The following is an 18,561-nucleotide window of genomic DNA, read 5'->3' on the forward strand; positions in this document are numbered from 1 at the left end:
GGGGCACTGGAAAAGCAAGGAGGAAACTCAAAACTCTTAGTTTATTTTAGCAGACATGTATCTATGTTTTTCTGTAGTAACTGAATATCAGTATACTATTAAAGCTCTTCATAATAATCATATCTCTTAATAGCTATAGCTACCATTAACTATGTTCTAAGCACTGTTGAAACTAAATAGCTTCAAAATAACAATATGCAAATAAAACAACCATTTCAATTTTAATACTAATAATAGAATTCATAATGCCACTAATTATTTCTTTGCTGTTCTTCTTTTCCCCTTTGAATTGACTAATTTCAGTCAAAATATCATGTTTTAAAGACACTTGAAGTAATTCTCTTCTCTGTATGGTTACTGTCCACAACTTGCTGTACATTAGGTTCATTGGTCCCAGTTTGCTTTCACGTTTTAACGATTTCCTTTTTACCGCTTTCTAATTTTTCATTATTTAAAACATTTACATTGTTCTATAAGACAAGGTATAGTCAGAGATGCTACCTGTCCTTCCTTCCATCTCCCTATTCTCTTTCCTCCTTCCCCCGGAGGTAATCATTTTTATTATTTTCTGTTTATCTTTTCATTGTTTAGTATCGCTACCCTTGCTATAAAAAGTTACTGTATTATATACACTACTTACACTTTGTTTCTTTTGCTTACCATTATATCCTGGAGATCACTACATATTTCAATGTACAGAGATTTTGCTCATTCTTTTTAACAGCTGCATAGTTTTATATTATGCGGATGTACCATAATTTATTTAGTCATATCCCTATTTATTTAGTCATGTCCCTATTTAGGTTAGAAACCTAAAGGTTTCTAACCTTTAGCTATAAATATGGTTATACGGCCATTTCTAGACTTTAGCTATAATAATGCTTCAGTCAGTAACCTTGAATTTCATATTTTGTTTCATAATTTCTTGTGTGCCTTTGGGATAGATCCTTAGAAATGAATTTCTTCGAAGAGTAAATAGATACATGTGTAATTTTGTTAGGTATTTCCAAATTTCTCTCCATGGTGTTTAAATCCCATTAGCAGTTGTATGAGAGTACCTTTTCCCCATAGCCTCACCTACAGAGAGTTTTGTCAAACTTGTATTTTTGCCAATCCTGACAGGGGAATTTGATTAAAGAATTTTGGGGGTGATCACATTGATGTTCTCAGGGGCAGATATGTTTGCCACATACCCATACCCTGCTGAATTCAATATTCATCACAAACGTGGGAGAATCCCTTTGTCTTTTAGAAAAGACCTTTCATCCACTAATTTGCCTGCTCCTACTAAGTGCAATAAAGGCAATGCTCCCTCAAATAGGAGTTTTTTTCTATAGTTTTCTATAAAAGAGATTTTTAAACACATATAGGAGTTTTTTCTATAGTGTTTAAAAGAACGAGTGGTAATAATCAATGAAACACATTTTGTCCATTGCTATTCTAAATGTAATTCTCATAATTCCCTTAGGTAGGATATTATTTTATTGTTACTGATTATTATTTGATTCAAGGAATTTATTTCTTTTATAGGGTCCTCCTGGACTTCCTGGATTTCCAGGGACACCAGGTCTTCCTGTAAGTAGGATTTGGCTTCTTATTTTAAAATCCCTTAAAAAGTAATCTAAGAAATATTATACATGTGTTATATCCCCTTTCAAAGGGAATGCCAGGCCATGATGGGGCCCCAGGACCTCAAGGTATCCCTGGATGCAATGGAACCAAGGTGAGATTTCTTTGACTTAATCTTAAGCAATATGCTTGATAATAATAGACTTACTATTTCAATATATTGAATATAATATATATAATATAATATATATAATATAATAATATATATATAATATAATATAATAATAGACTTATTATTTCAATATATTGAAACATCAGTAATTCTTGAAGCTTGTATAATTAGCTGGGATATTGCATTGGGTTGAAGATTACTTACCAAATCCTTTTTTTTGACTTTAGTGTAAAGTAAGATGAGAGTTAAAAAGGAATTAGGATATATGTGTTTCAAATATTGTATCGGTTGTTAAGAGTAATACTTGTGAATGTCATTCGTTAGCTTTGTCTTTTTTAAAAAACTAGGTACAGTTTAAGTTTTCAAATCTTTCATATTCTTAAAACTTCTTTACCTTGCCTAATAACTTCCTTAAGAAAAATCTTAAAAATCTATATGTAATATATCACATCAGTTTTTACCATAAACTATTAGTATGAAACCTGAAACTTCTCCATCAGTGAAAATAATGAATTTAACAAGTGAAAAAATAAAACTTCACATACTGCAAACATCATTTCCTGACCCACTTTTCTTATCTTTAGTCAATCCTAATTCCAACTATTTGGATTTAATATAAAATGAGAGAAAGAAAAAAAAAAGAGGAAAATCTGCTCTTTTTGAATGCTTACATATTATTGTTTCTGCTTCTTCTTCCCTCACTTTTCTCATTTTCCTGTAGGTTAATGAAATTTATTATTATTTTCTGTATATCCTTTTGGCATTTCCATTTTGCACATAATATTCAGTGAAACTATTTGTGAAATACCCTAGATTTTTCTAACTAATGACATGTGTCATATTTTATATTAGGGCATATATTTAAAATAACTTGAAAAAACTATTTTGCATTATGTGAGGCCACGTTTTGTGATAATCGTTGTAGTATATACTTGAAGGCAATAAAATATTTTTACCGCCAATATTTCTCCAAGTCGTTGTGACCCTTGCCAATAATAATAATAATAATAATGCCATTATTATTATTATTATCATTTTGATTTTGATTGTGGGTTTGTTTTGTGAGGCTTAGTTCTTCATTTCTGCTTGGGGTGACCTTACAGTGATAGAACCAATGTGGAATTAGTTTGCATGGCACATTGCATGTTAAAGTAGGCTACATTTGTATGCCTATTCTGGTAATTTGTTTGGTTTTTGCCAGCACGCCTTGAGCAACAGACCACTAGCCAGTTTTAATTTTGAAGACCAGATGTATCTACAATGAGTATAGCATGCTATGTGATTAAAGGGATCTTTTTCTTTCTTTTTGTTAAAGCAGCACCTTAGCAGATCTCATGATTAGCTTGTGTTTGAGGCCCCCAATTATGTGAGCAACAAAGTTTTTGAAAATGGATTTATTATGTATACTTTCAGATTAAATGGTTTCTTATATTTCTAACTACGTAACTAATAGAACGAACCCTAGAGATGGAGCCAGAATACATGGGTTGTTTTGTTTTCTGTCTTCTAAACTCAGTGTACAGGCCACTCCCTTTCTCTCTGGGCCTACTTTGTCCATGTGTAAAAAGTGGTGGAGAGAGGGATATTGGACAGTAACTCAAAGGCACATAGCTGTAATCATTTTACTCTTTTAAGCCTCTGACGAGGATGTTTCTAAGATTACTATGGCATATAGGTATTTGAAAGGAGGTTGCATTGGGGTTCTTCTACAGCAATTTTAGCTTTTGTTTTCTAAACCAAATGTCCATATTAGTACTTTACAAAAGGGAGTGAGAAAAATTGGGTGCCTAGAGAACATAATGACCTGCAATTGCTAGAACTATTGCTATTATTGTCCTTTTGGTGATATTAATGGCGTTCTTTCTTATCATCTTTTCCTCTTTACAAAAATAATTTGAAATAGTTTATGATGAAAGAAAAATGCAATAGGGCAGTTAAAATAAAAATCTATATAATACATGGGCAGGAAATTGGGGCAGATCATTAACTATTAAATGTGATGATGGCCAGGAATCTGTGGTATGATTGTCTCAAAATGGATTTGTCAGAAGAAAATGACTAAGGTAGAAGATTTTTTTCTTTATTTCTGATTGGGATTGATGAGTAGAGATAAAAGTATCTTAGAAGGCTGAATTGATAGGGATAGTAGATATTGAAGTAATTGGAAAGTGAAGGCTAATGAATTTTTGGCAATCTGGTATGTTTCAAAATGGCTTTTACAGATATCTTTTCAATAAGTCATTGTTTGTTGGTATAGCTACGCTTTGTGTTTTGTTCCTCACGCTCTTTATTTTTAACTCCTTCTAGGGAGAACGTGGATTTCCAGGCAGTCCCGGTTTTCCTGGTTTACAGGGTCCTCCAGTAAGTTTTAAAATTTGGGATTATAATGAACACAGGAATTAACAGAAGAAGCAGAATTGTAGAAAGTGAGCTCAGTGCATTCATGTGGAACAAAGTAGTACATTTTGAAATACTAAACTAGAAGAGGATTTTTTTAATATAAATTTATTTATTTATTTATTTGTTTGTTTATTTATTTATGGCTGTGTTGGGTCTTCGTTGCTGCACACAGGCTTTCTCTAGTTGTGGCGAGTGGGGGCTACTCTTTGTTGCGGGGCGCGGGCTCAGTAGTTGCGGCTCGCGGGCTCTAGAGCGCAGGCTCAGTAGTTGTGGCGCACGGACTTAGTTGCTCTGCGGCATGTGGGATCTTTCCGGACCAGGGCTCGAACCCATGTCCCCTGCATTGGCAGGTGGATTCTTAACCACTGTGCCACCAGGGAAGCCCAAGAAGAGGATTTTTTATAAAAGAAGTTAGTAATACACAGAGCTCTCTGCTCTGTAAAACTAAAGATTCTGTGGTATTTAATATAAATGTCATCTCTAAGTATCTTAAGATACCTTGTACTCAGAATGATCTTACAGTAGTCTATTCAATTTGTGTTCTTTTGCTTGCTCCCCTCTCATGTATATAAAATAATCCCTTTTCTTTTTAATAATAGGGACCTCCTGGGATCCCAGGTATGAAGGTAAGCATCTCATGTTGGGAAGGTAAACATTTTGAATAAAATATTTAGAAAGCCTGCATCTTCAATCAGATAATGTCTCTGACTTCTGTCTTAAAATGGATGCTTCTAGAAGTTGTGCAGGTGCACATTTACGAGCTCTCCTTAAGTAGTCTCCTTTGTTCTCGTGGCTTTAAGTACCTTTTATGGGCTGATACACTTGCAAATGTGTATATCAGACTCACATTTCTTTTTTGATACCTTCCTCATTACATTTTTAAAATATTTATTTATTTATTTATTTGGCTGCACAGGGTCTTAGTTGTGGCACGCGGGATCTTTGATTTTTAGTTGTGGCATGCGAACTCTTAATTGCGGTATGTGGGATCAAGTTCCCTGACCAGGGATAGAACCCAGGCCCCCTGCATTGGGAGCGCAGAGTCTCAGCCACTGGACCACCACAGTTGACCACCTGCTCCCTCTAGAAATATTCTTTCTCTCTGGCTTCTGAGACGCTACCTTTTCCTGATTTTTCTTATGCATCTCTGGTCATTCTGCAGTCTTCTATGCAAGCTCATGTTATTCTATCCAGCAGGTATCAGGACACAGTCCTGACCCCTTCTTCTCTTCTATGCCTAGCAATATTATTAATGCTCATGTTATTGATTGCTGTCTAGTTATGGAACACCTACATTTCTTTGTCTAAAACGGAATTTTCTTCTGTGTTAGATGCATGTATTAAACAGCCTCCCTGACATCTCCACTCAGATATCTCCCAGGCATTCAAATTAACATGCTCAAAGTTAACCCAGACCCCCAAATGAACCTGTTCCTCCTGTTTTCCCTATCTCTAAAATTTGTATCACTATCATGTACACTTTTGCATGTATCAAAACCTGAGAGTTAGTATTTGCATTTTCTACTTCTTCACACAGCTCCTCATTCCATGCTATCTCTAAATACTGTTAATTTTGCTTGGAAAATATATCATAGATTCATCCACTTTTATTCATTTCCACTGCCACCACACTAATCATAATGCCTCATCTGGACTAGGTAGTAGCCTCTTAACTAGTTTCTTTTTTCACACACCCTCACCTGCCAGCCTGATTTATTCTGTACAGAGCAGCCAAGAATGATCTTTTAAAAATGTCAATCAATAATTTAATCTCCCTCCTTGTTATGAAGCACAGAACTTTTGGAGAAACCGTGAATCCCAGAAGAGAGGTTTTTGCTGCCTCCATGGCTCCTAATGCCAGACCTGGCTCTGTTTCTGGTGTGGGACAGCAAGACAGAATATTTGATTTGAATGACGTGTTTGCCAGCAAATAGATTGCCTTTCTATTGCATAATGTTATTTCATACCAAAAGATACAACAGTCCAAAAGCCATAATCCTAAATAATGTTGAGTCAGTATCAGTCAGGATACACTAAGAATATAAGAAGTTTCTGCATAATAAAGGACTCTCACAAAATGAAAAATATTTAATCTCCCTCCTTATAAACCTTCAAGGGCTTTCCACTGCATCTAGGATACAGTTCACATTCTTTTCCACTGCCTGTAAGACCTGCATGTTCTTGTCTTTGCCCCATATTTCAGCCGTATCTTAAACCACTTTTCCTTTGGCTCACTGATCACACCTGTCTGCATTAAGTTATTTGAATGTGCCCAAGCTCTTCTCTTTCTGGGTCCTTTGTTCATGCTACTTACACTGCCTAAAGCTCTTCCCCCATCTTCACCTGGCTGACTCCTTATTATCCTTTAGATCTCAGCATGAATGTTAACTTCATAGATTGCCCTTCTTTACTACCCAAACTAATTTCCTCCACTATTTCTTTTTTTTAGTTGAAACATATTTGATATATAACATTGTGTAAATTTAAGGTGTACAACGTGTTAATTTGATACATTTATATTTTGTAATGTGATTGCCATTGTAATGATAGTTAGCCCCTCCATCACGTCACATAATTATCATTTCTTTTTAGTCCTCCACTGTTTCTTTTTTTTTTTAATTTATTTATTTTTGACTGTGTTGGGTCTTTGTTGCTGCACGTGGGCTTTCTCTAGTTGCGGTGAGCGGGGGCTACTCTTCATTGGGGTGCATGGGCTTCTTATTGCGGTGGCTTCTCTTGTTGCAGAGCACGGGCTCTAGGCACACAGGCTTCAGTAGTTGTGGCTCGCGGGCTCTAGAGCGCAGGCTCAGTAGTTGTGGTGCACGGGCTTAGTTGCTCTGCAGCATGCAGGATCTTCCTGGACCAGAGCTTGAACCCGTGTCCCCAGCATTGGCAGGCGGATTCTTAACTGCTGCGTCACCAGGGAAGCCCTCCACTGTTTCTTTATCATGTACCATGTAGTTTTCCTTTATAGTCCTAAACAGAAAATTTTGTCATCTTATTTGTTTATGCATTACGGTCTGAATTTCCCCAGTATATTATTAGTACAATAAGAACAGAAGTCTTGTTTATCTTCTTCACTACAAAGCATCCAAAGCCTAACATAATTCTTGGCAAATATTTATATTTAATAAATGTTTTTAATGAATGAGTAACTAAAGGTATGACAGGTTCTTAATAAATCGACTGTACTTCAGTGTACTCTGGCCACTTCCTCATTTTCCTTTAAAAGGTAAACTTATTCACGTTAATTACTGAGATTGCCTAATCTTTGGGGACACTTCTGTGACAGATTGAATTCTCAGATCACTTTTTTGTGTTCTTGCCAGTTTTCATGTATCATAACTGTTACTTACAATTTCCATTGATGATTTCTTTCAGGGAGAACCAGGTAGTATAATTATGTCATCACTGCCAGGGCCAAAGGGTAATCCAGGATTTCCCGGTCCTCCTGGAATACAAGTAAGCATCTGGTGATTTTCTTCTTTGCTGTACTGATTAAATCAGACCACAGCATTACTTTTTTATCCCCAGCCTTTAATACTCTCTATTTTAGTTATAGAAATTATCACTTGAGGTTTGATAGATATTGCAGGTACCTTGTACGTGAAAATAAAAGTATTCTGGACCAGGGAGAATTTTAAGAAGCGCTGCTTTGTTCTTTTAACTCTCAGTCCAGTTTCCATGGAAATTTTTGTTTTGGGGTTTTGCAGCAGAAATAGGCTTCTATATTCTTATTCCTATGCTGTGGGGATCAGTAGGGTGGTAGGAGTAAATGGTCTGATTAAAAATAAAAATTGTGGGTTTCCCATTTAAGATATTAGAAGACATAATTTGTAACATTATCAGTTATATATAACATGAACATATTTTGAAAGCTAAAAGAATAAAATTTATACATAGTGAACATCAAGTATAATCTTCAGAAAAATAGTCATGTCAGCCTACACATAACATACATGGAGACAACAATAACTTTTGCAAATTTATAGATTAGGAAATTAATTTCTTGAGGTTTATTTTTCATGAAGATTGATCCCTTTGCCAAAAATAAAAATCAGTACTTTCTAGTATTTGATCACAAAGATACAATTTCAGGAACTTTTTTCATTAGCCACCTTCTCATTCCATACTTGATATAACCCATCCATATGTTCTTTTTTTTTTTTTTTTTTTTTGTGGTACGCGGGCCTCTCACTGTTGTGGCCTCTCCCGTTGCGGAGCACAGGCTCAGTGGCCATGGCTCACAGACCCAGCCGCTCCGCGGCATGTGGGATCTTCCCGGACTGGGGCACGAACCCGCGTCCCCTGCATCGGCAGGCGGACTCTCAACCACTGCGCCACCAGGGAAGCCCCCCATATGTTCTTAAGTACTCTCAATCTTTTGTCTCTTATAAATTTGTATTATGTTATATTTGAAAATATCAGAATACATGCAAAATATATGTAGGTTATGAAGCATAACAACCAAATGAACACTTATGAACCCAACACAGTGTTTAAGAACTAGAACATTACAAATAATTTTGAATCAACCTGTGGTTTCCTTGGCAGCCACATCCTTCTGCGTTCTCCCAAGATGTGACTACCATTCTGGGTTTTCCATTGCTTCTTAAAAATAGTTTTACTATATATACATATATCTTTAAACAAGAGTATTTAGCTTTTGAAATAATACAAAATTTATGTGTAGTTTTCTCCGGCTTTTTCTATTTGATATGTTAAGATTCATCCATATTATTGTATGTGGCTGTAGTTCATTCAGTTTCCCTTCCGTATAACAGTCCTCGTTTGAATATACTAGAATTTGTTTCTCTGATCTCCTATTGTTGGATATTTGGGTTGTTTTGAGATTTTTTTAAATTACAGGATAATCCAGGATTTATACCTAGATATAAAATTACTAGATTTCAGGGCAGTCAAAATTTCAACTCCTTAAGATGCCAAATTGTGTTCCAAAACAGTTACATCATTCCCTTACCTTTTGTCCCAGTTATTCTCACTTCCTTCTTTGTCTTTAATCTTATTTATTTTTATTTTAAAATTAGAGAAGCCACCTTGAATCTAGTAGCCTTTCCCTTCCCATTTCTAGCATAAAAGCCCCACTAAATGCCCATCGTTATTGCTTTATATTTTAAAACTTCCTTACTATGTGTTTGTCCCACATTTGTTACGTACCACTGTAAAACATAAGTTTTCTAATGCACCCATTTTGTTTAGTTGAATTTCTTTATAGTTATTTAATGCTTTTATTCTTCTACATTTTAAAATTCTGCTTATAACACTTCAGAATTATAGAAATGTACAACAGAATCCTGGCAACTGAAGTTAGAATTTCATCCATTTAGTTCTTTATACAATACAGTGAGACTTTTTTTTCTCATCCTTTTCTTTACTTCCTTTGTAACAGGGCCCAGCTGGTCCCACTGGTCTACCAGGGCCAATTGGTCCCCTAGGACCACCAGGTTTGATGGTAAGGTTGCTTCTGTAATTTCATTTCTCCTTTTCTTTTGATTTCTTTCACAAATATTAATATTATTTGTATTACTTGAAAGTATAATGTATTTATAGTGTTCATGATCTATAGTTTTCTTAAATTTTCTTATTTATATGAGATTTTACAGTGTTATGGTGAACAATATATATGCTAAGTAATAGCTCCATTTTATAGATGGAAAAAATGAAGTACACAAAAGGAAAGATTTAAAATATTTTGTCAGTTCTGGCCATCTTATGAAGTCTTCTAAGGCAGTTCTTTAGTCACTTGATGAAATATGTTTCTTCAAGCTGTGGTTTGCTGTTAAAGAGGTATTCACAAAACAGGTATTCACAAAAAAAATTGGCTCTTATTTCTTAAGGACCTGTAACAAAACAGTAGGATTGGTGAGGGTAGTGAATCACTGTGCAATGGGATAAGGATTGGTATTCCCCAGGAAAGAAGCAAAAACTTATAAAGACCCTGAATGTTCAACCAGTTCTCTTACTTTACTACCTGTATGGTCACTTACATTTTCCACTCTAATAAATTGTAAGTGCTTTTACCCCTGAAATACTTAGATTTCATTCAAGTCATGTTTTAGACTTAGAGCTCTGCTGTTGCCCTCTTAAAAGGGCAAGAAAATTGTACTTCAGTCAAAGTAATTTCTCATATGCCACTCTATCGCTCATCTACCATATATTTAAGTGACAGTTTTCATTATACCTTTACAGAGTGTACATTTTTGCTTGTGACAATTGGTCCTCTATTCATGAATGAAGGAAATAACGTTCGATAAATACTAGAAGATCTATCAGAAAAAGATTGTGATTTTGTCTTTTTTATAAATCTTTAGGAGAGGATTAGAAAACCTCTGAGTTTAGTTTGTTTTAGTTGTAGGTGTCTTGCAAAACATGAGATTCTGGACCATGGCACTTTTTCCTAACTCTGTTATTTACAACCTTGGCCTACCCTAGGTGTATTGTTACACCTTGAATTTCGTTAACTCTTGTGACCACATAACAGATTCACTCTGTGCTTCTTAATGTCCCTGCGATTAACCCTGATTCAACAGATGAAGCAAAGTCTTAGAAATGCCACCAAGGTACAATATGTAAATAAATACGTCAGCTGACATCAAGAAGTGATATACTTGGGCAGACAAATGCCAATTTAACTTTTCAAACCTTGAAACATTCTCAAGTATACAAAGATTATATAAAATAAAACTGGACTTAAAAAGTAAACACATGCTTTTTAGAACTAGACAGTTAATTGTCTTATGGTACCTAAATTTAGCCTATAATTCTGATACGATAAATTTGATGTTTGTTGAGATTAATTTTTGTATTGATTTTTGGCACGAGTGTTACTCCTCTGCCTCTACCCATCCTTGCATTTCTTCCCCCACCCACTTGTAGCCTGTCATGAGAAGTCTCCACAATTATCTAGTTTCTTTAGATCAATTTAAATGTGTGTCTCTGACTAGAAAGCAATGAGAAAAAACCTCAGGAAATATTACTTTGAAGGGCTTTTTCAGTCCTCACTTTTTATGAAACCAAATAATTTTTTAATATACTCATTAAAATAACACTTTTTTCCCTTTTCTGTGTCTTTTATTCTTAGGGCCCTCCTGGCCCACCAGGACTTCCAGGACCAAAGGTAGTTTTCTTTTTTTTTTTTTACATCTTTTATTTGGTGTGGATTATTTTTGTTATTGTCAATGAGGTTTTAAATTGAAATCTTTCTCTTCAGGGGAATATGGGCTTAAATTTCCAGGGACCCAAGGGTGAGAAGGTGAGTAAAGAAGAAAGTTGCTTATTTAGCCCTCAGTTTTTTCCTGTCATAGTCATTTGAACTTGTGGTTTTGCTTCCTGCAACTGTCTTAGCTTACATGTTATATTATTGTCTGTTTAAGCTATGAAATATCACTTTCTTATTTTATCTTGAAAACAGGGTGAGCAAGGTCTTCAGGGCCCCCCTGGGCCACCTGGGCAGATCAGTGAACAGAAAAGACCAATTGATGTAGAGTTTCAGAAGGGAGATCAGGTGAGTATGTAGGGAGGAAATCAATGAATATCTTGCTATGAAAGTAGCATTGCATTAAAATGCATTACAAGCTGGAATAAGGTTATATGTGAAAGTCCTTTTAAAATAACAAGGATTTGAGATAATTAAAATTTTAAAGTAGCTTGATTGAGATATACTTTATATACCATACAATTCACCCATTTAAAAGGCACAATTACATATTTTTTTAGTATATTCACAGGGTGGTGAAACCACCACTACAATTTAATTTTAGAACATTCTCATGAGCCCCCTCCAGCAAAACCCCATACCAGTTAGTTATGACTCCCCATTTCTCCCCAAACTCTCGAGCCCTGGGCAACCACCAATCTAATTTTTGGCTCTGTAGATTTGCTTATTTTGGACATTTTGTATAAATGGAATCATACAATATACGGTCTTCTCTGTCTGGTTTCTTTTACTTATTATAATGTTTTCAAGTTCATCCATGTTGTAGCTATGTATTGGTACTTTGTTCATTTTTATGGCTGAATAATATTCCTATGTGTGTATATTCCACATTTTATTTATTAATTCAACAGTTGATGGGCACTTGGATTTTTCTCCATTTTTGGCTATTATGAATAATACCTTTATATACAAAATCAAGTCATGGTAAGATAGATTGTCATTGTTTTAGATGACTCTACATTTCACTGATATGCGGGGAGAAAGATGGTATTACTCTATAAAATCTTGTCGTTTTTAGAAATAATTTTCTGATACATTGCTTCTACTAGAGTAGATGAGGGGATCAAACACATCTTTTATAGAATAGTGGCTCACCCTTCAACAGAGTGTGTGCATTGTTGTTTCACTTAAATGCTAATAAGAAAGTTAAGAATAAAGGACAAATTATACTGAAACTCTACCATCAATATGTATTGGGCCATTTAAATCTCTGCCAAAATGTATGGGTGTTATATAGCTCCCAAATCTCCAAGTTTTAGGTACCCTTGCTTTTTCTAAAATATTTTATAAGAATAAAAAATCATTAATACTTTTGGGACTTCCCTGGTGGCGCAGTGGTTAAGAATCCGCCTGCCAATGCAGGGGACAGGGGTTCGAGCCCTGGTACGGGAAGGTCCCACATGCCATGGAGCAACTAAGCCCGGGTGCCACAACTACTGAGCCTGCGCCCTAGAGCCCGCAAGCCACAACTGAGTCTGTGTGCCACAATTACTGAAGCCCGCACATCTAGAACCTGTGCTTCACAACAAGAGAAGCCACCGCAATGAGAAGCCCTAGCACCGCAACGAAGAGTAGCCCCCGCTCGCCGCAACTGGAGAAAGCCTGCGTGCAGCAACAAAGACCCAACACAACCCAAAATAAAATAAATAAATAAACTAAAAAAAATCATTAATACTTTAATTTGAAGTGTTTTCTTGCTATTTACCTCAAAACTTGGCTTGTCCTAAAAATTAGCTGAAATGAGCAAAGATGGCTCTAGATTTTTTGCCTAGTAGATTTCAACTTTGAATTTGAAACATCTTATTATCTTTGGTTATATTACATGAGTTTATAGTTCAGCTTGTTAAAAGTGTTCCTAGCTAGCTCTAGTACTAACTGTATTTATATTGCTTTCCTTCTCCCTACTACTGCATAGGGACTTCCTGGTGACCAAGGGCCTCCTGGACCTCCAGGGATACGTGGTCCTCCAGTAAGTAACCTAAAATTCTTTAGCATCATTTAATGTAAATTGATATTGACACATAGTACTCCATGAACCAATGTAAAATTACTTTTGTGTGTACAGGGTCCTCCAGGTGGTGTGAAAGGTGAGAAGGGTGAGCAAGGAGAGCCTGGCAAAAGAGTAAGTGTTACGGCTACTAATACTCTTTGCAAAAAATTTTAAATGTGTCTATGTATGTGTGTGCGCCTGCCGGAGCACATGCACATGTATGTCATTTTCTTTTTTTCCTCTTAAATCCTGCTTTCATTGCCTCAAAATGTCATGACTGACATATTCATTTGTTTATTATAACACTGAAGTCCAAAAAGTCTACTTAAGAGAGTCCCAGGCAGGAAAAAGCTTGTTATATTCTTTAACCTTATATTTCCAAATAACAAATATATATTCTTACATTTCCTTGAATCCTATAGGGTAAACCGGGCAAAGATGGAGAGAATGGCCAACCAGGAATTCCAGTGAGTATTTAAAATCTATCCCTTCCCTCAAAAAAAAAAAAAATGGCAACATTTGTACATGTTGGTAAAGAAGCAGGATAGCAAAGAAGCTTGGCTTTGGAAGTAGTTTAAATGAATGGAAATTTTGCTTTCTTTCTTTTCTGAATGTGAATTTGAAATTCTCTGTTTTTCAAGACAGATTTTTGTCAGGTCTACTGAGATATAATTTGTATACAGTAAAATGAACCATTTTTAGTGTACAGTTCTGTGTATTTTGCTAAACACGTACAGTTGTGTGACGTTCTCCATAATAAAAAATAGTTCCGTCCCCTCAAAAGTTCCCTCACGATCCTTTGTAGCTATTCCCTACCCTTCCCCAAAGCCCCTGGAAACAACTGATCTGTTCTCCATCCCTATAATGCTGCCTATTCCAGAGTGGCATATAAATGGAGTCATATTGTGTATGGCTTTTTTAATCAGAATTCTTTCATATAGCATAACGCACTGTACTGTATATCAGTAGTTCATTAACTTTTAATTGCTGACCATTATGTGGTTATATGGATGTGCCAAGGTTTGTTTATGCATTTACCCATTGAAGGGTATTTTGGTTGTTTCCGGTTTGGGCCATCAGGAATAAACTGCTAAAAACATTCCCATACTATTTTTTGTGTGAATGCAAGTTCTTTCAGTAAAAGTTTTGACATATAATTCTAATTGCTACCAAAAAAAGAGGAAAATAAAATATGCAAGTCCAGGAACACTATTTCAGGCAGCCTCAGTTTCAAGAGTATCCACCATAGATGTTAAAAGAGGTTTTCCAGGACAGATAGAAAATTTGATGAAATTTGGAGACTATTCTGAAGGAAAGGGAGCATTCTTAACAAGACTGGAAGTTATAAAGGCAGATAAATTGATTTCCAGATGATTTTCCTAAACAGGCAGTCCTCAGCTTATAAACTCTAGATTCACCAATGGCTTAAACATATAAAATGGCATAAGGTGGGGTTAAATTCAGGGCCCCAGTTACTGGCTTCCTTTGGAACAGTGATTTAGGCAGCCATGATGTTCAGCAATTCCCTCCGATTGTTTTTGACTGATATCCCCAGGGAAAACGCTTTTCTCTGTTTGCACTGGGAGAACTAAAATTAGGTCAAATAAACATAGCCATGCAAGTGGGATCTTTTTGGGAACCACCAGACAGGTCAAAAATGACAATTCTCTGGGAATGGGGCTTTGAAGAAGCTTCAACCTGGTTCTTTCCCTTCCAGTTGCTGCTGTGCTGCTGGTTTTTACCTTGATTGTGAGCTGTTGGTTTTCAAGGCTACTGCGGAGCTGAGGAAGTGTGATGGGAATAGAGCCACAAACCTCTGTGTTCTCACCAAGATTCAATCTTTTATTTTTTTTCAAGAAACACTTCCTGGATTGCTGCAAGCCTTTGGTTAATTTCTAGAGTTCTAAAAAGGTTGACTCTGACCATTTTTGCAAGTGTCCTTGTTGCTTTCATGGAGGAGAGGATTTTTGGAGGTCCTAATTACTCCACCATTTTTGCTGATGTCACTCTGTCTTCCATGTTTTAAAGGGTTTGCCTGGTGATCCTGGTTACCCTGGTGAACCAGGAAGGGATGGAGAAAAGGTAAGAATTTTAACACTTTGAAGTGACTGGTTTTATTCCAGTTAGTACAATCCTTTTCTTGCCCAAGTTTGAGTTATAAATGAAAAAATTCTAAATAACTAGCTTTTGTATTCAAAACATACCTTCTTGATCCATCTTTTGGTGTTGCTCCCTTTTCTGTTATACCAGTTCCTCTAAATTTTCACTCACTATCCTAAATCACAGTCCATGTGATAGAAATACATGGAGAAATGTTTAACTTTAGCATTTCCATTGTTAAAAGTTGATACCTTTGCTTTGAGCATGTATCGGCAAAACTTTTGTTCTCCAGAAAGAGGATTCAGCACTATTTTAGTCAGGTCCTCATACTAAAAAGGCTTATATAGTTGTGAATTTAGAATGTTGCCACTAAACATTTCCATTCTCTATGCAGTTATTGTCTGGAAGTCTGTGGCTAATTCTTTGTTGTTTTTTTCATTTGGCTACGCAGCCTGACTGAAGTCATTTATTTAGCAGCCTATTTTAAAAGTGACTTTGAAAGAATGTATGAAGCACACTGTTCTCCTATTTATAGCAAATCACAAAATATCCGGTTTTCCAATCTCTCTGATCTTTAATTGCTTTCTATGAAAACCAAAACTGAAAAGCTTTGTTCTGCAGGCAAGGAGGGAAAGGTGTTACAAACTTGAATGTACCCAGAGGGCACACGTTTTAATGGTGGTTTATCTCTAAACTAGATCCAAGTTCTAGCTTGGCTTTAGAGGCACAGCTAGAATAAAGGAAGATAATAAATACTCAGAGAATAGAATTTTGTTTTTCTAGTGTAAGTAAAGTTATAGGATAGAGTATCTTCTTAAACTAAAAGGAGTTTATAGATAGATGAAAGGTTCCTATGAGCAAGTCTAGAATGAGAACAGAGGTGTGAGAGAGATATCTATTCTTGGGTCTTGGCCAGTAGAGTAACAGTTGAATACTGTGTTCTTCAGCTGTTGTAGCTACTGGTTAAGGGTAAACAGTTTTGTCTGAATTTGTCTTTCATTAGATTCTAAGAGCAAAGTCACAAAAGTAATTATGATTTATTAACTGTTCCTGATGATAGTTAAGTCCATCAGCTCTAAAATATCTGTCACTGATGGAAATGACACTAAATTTATGCCGTTGACAAGTTTTTTGAAAAGGAACATGGCTAAATGTAAAAAACAAAAATGTAATGATTATAGCTGATTCTAGTGCTACAAGTTTGTAAATCAGCATCTTCTTTATAGAGTATTTATAGTTTGCTGGAAAATAGGAATTTTAAAATCAAAGGATGTTACAGCTAGACATACCTTAGAAGTCTGGTCTATATATAAGGCAGAAAAGTTAATTGATGTAGTCGGCATCATAGAGCTTGTAAATCTGAGACAACATCACAGGTCTTCCTAGGCTTAGCTAAGTACTGTTTCATTACCTCATTTTGTATTTCTCTTTGAGATATTTTATTATGGATTTCTGGGTCTTTATGAAACATAGTTATCTGTTATATCTTTGAGAAAATTGATGTTTTCATGTGATTTTTACTAACCTGTTTTACAATTGTATTGAACAGGGCCAAAAAGGTGACATTGGCCCAACTGGGCCTCCTGGACTTGTAAGTTTTTTGTTTCAGTTTTTATTTATTAAATTTATTAGTGCATTTTAATTTTCATGTTTTAATTATATACTCCGTAACTTTTCCTCATAGAACACAAAATTCCAAGATCAACTTTTCCTGGCTTAAAAGTCTTTACATCCGAAACTTCAGTGATGCTGACCTCAAAGTCTTTGTATTGTTCTGCCTGTATATTACTTCTCCATAATAAAGGTCCAAAATTACGGCATTAGGTTGTTTTGCATCTTGATTGCCAAATCATTTCTCAAGTAACCAGCAGGTGGTGCAAGTGTTGCTTACAAAGTTTCAAAAAAAGAAAATGTTGAGGAACTAGGGGATTGGTCTTTTCCCCTGCAGAGCTCAGGGGAAAGATGGATTTGGTCTTAATAGGTTTTCTCAATTGGTAATTGTCTGATTCACACCTCTTTCTTCCCTGAGTGTGTGCTTTCTAGGAGCTCTTAATCAGAAATGTAGGAAACTGCTCTGTAAAAGAATACTTGAGGGGTTTACAAATCTTCTGTCATGTTTGCATTCACCCTGAAATTCTAGTCAAATATATTTTCATTCTTATTAAGAATAAAATGTCACTGTTGCAGTTGACATATTGGTTTTACTATCATTGAAATTTGCTAAGACTTGACTTTAGGCTGCACTGAAGCTGCAAAGGGTCAAGTGCCATAAAACCTATATGTTCAGACATTTGAATAACATTAATTATTTTTGTCCATAGTGAGTATCAGATATTGATACTTGGTACTTTACCAGATCTAATGAGGAGGTACTTAAAGAAGATCTTAGACAATTTTTATTCACTTTCATTTTTAAATCAGAGTTTTACTTCTCTAAGAAGCAATTTCTCTGAAAAATGAAATAAAATTTTGATGAACATCAGAAGAAATGGAAATTTTGAGAGTGCAATCCAATCCAACAGCTCACTTCCCCTTTTGGACTACTATCCCGGTTCTAGGTCCCACAAATTTCAGTGTCCATTTGTCTGAATATTTCTTATATCTAAAAGAGCCAGGATGAATATCTCACTTTGCCAGTAGGTGATGATTTCTGTCTCAAACTGATAGTTTCTTAAATGTAAAGCTTACTTTACCTTTATAGCTCTATGAAGTTAATTTATTTATATTTAGATTATTTAATGTAAAATTATTTAGGCATAAGGGTCTAAGAAGATAGAAAGGGAATGATCAGCTAGTTGATTTTAATTAATAAAGCCTTCCTGGTAGAGATGTGTTTTCTTTTTTTTTTTTAAGAAGAAGAAATAAATATGGGTTGACAAAGAGAAAGATTGGGGGAAGGCATTATAGATGTTTAGAATGGCATATTCAAAGGCAAAAGCAGGAATCTGCAAGATGCATGAAGTGGTTATAATCAGATCTCACTCTCCTAAAAGGTCATTCAGGACGTGAAACAGGTGAGAGGGGTATTGGGAGTGAGAAGTAACTTGACAGAGTCCAGGGTTAAAAGTGACATCAGATATAGTAAGAAGTAGT

At 35.5% G+C, this 18,561-nt stretch overlaps 1 protein-coding gene across 5 annotated transcripts in view; it reads left to right on the top strand.

Annotated features, from left to right (window-relative positions):
* The window catches only part of COL4A5 (collagen type IV alpha 5 chain), a 228,983-nt gene that overhangs the window by 118,946 nt on the left and 91,476 nt on the right, over positions 1–18,561 (top strand). For all 5 annotated transcript variants that reach the window (XM_032620467.1, XM_032620469.1, XM_032620470.1 and 2 more), the window contains exons 5-18: positions 1,531–1,575; positions 1,661–1,723; positions 4,049–4,102; positions 4,741–4,767; positions 7,523–7,603; positions 9,552–9,614; positions 11,244–11,279; positions 11,373–11,414; positions 11,574–11,666; positions 13,294–13,347; positions 13,444–13,500; positions 13,791–13,835; positions 15,397–15,450; positions 17,018–17,059. In XM_032620467.1, coding sequence (XP_032476358.1) covers positions 1,531–1,575; positions 1,661–1,723; positions 4,049–4,102; positions 4,741–4,767; positions 7,523–7,603; positions 9,552–9,614; positions 11,244–11,279; positions 11,373–11,414; positions 11,574–11,666; positions 13,294–13,347; positions 13,444–13,500; positions 13,791–13,835; positions 15,397–15,450; positions 17,018–17,059 — 756 coding nt within the window. The remainder of the gene's footprint in view (positions 1–1,530; positions 1,576–1,660; positions 1,724–4,048; positions 4,103–4,740; positions 4,768–7,522; positions 7,604–9,551; positions 9,615–11,243; positions 11,280–11,372; positions 11,415–11,573; positions 11,667–13,293; positions 13,348–13,443; positions 13,501–13,790; positions 13,836–15,396; positions 15,451–17,017; positions 17,060–18,561) is intronic.

Source organism: Phocoena sinus, chromosome X, assembly GCF_008692025.1.
Source record: "Phocoena sinus isolate mPhoSin1 chromosome X, mPhoSin1.pri, whole genome shotgun sequence".
NCBI classification, from domain to species: Eukaryota; Metazoa; Chordata; class Mammalia; order Artiodactyla; family Phocoenidae; genus Phocoena; species Phocoena sinus.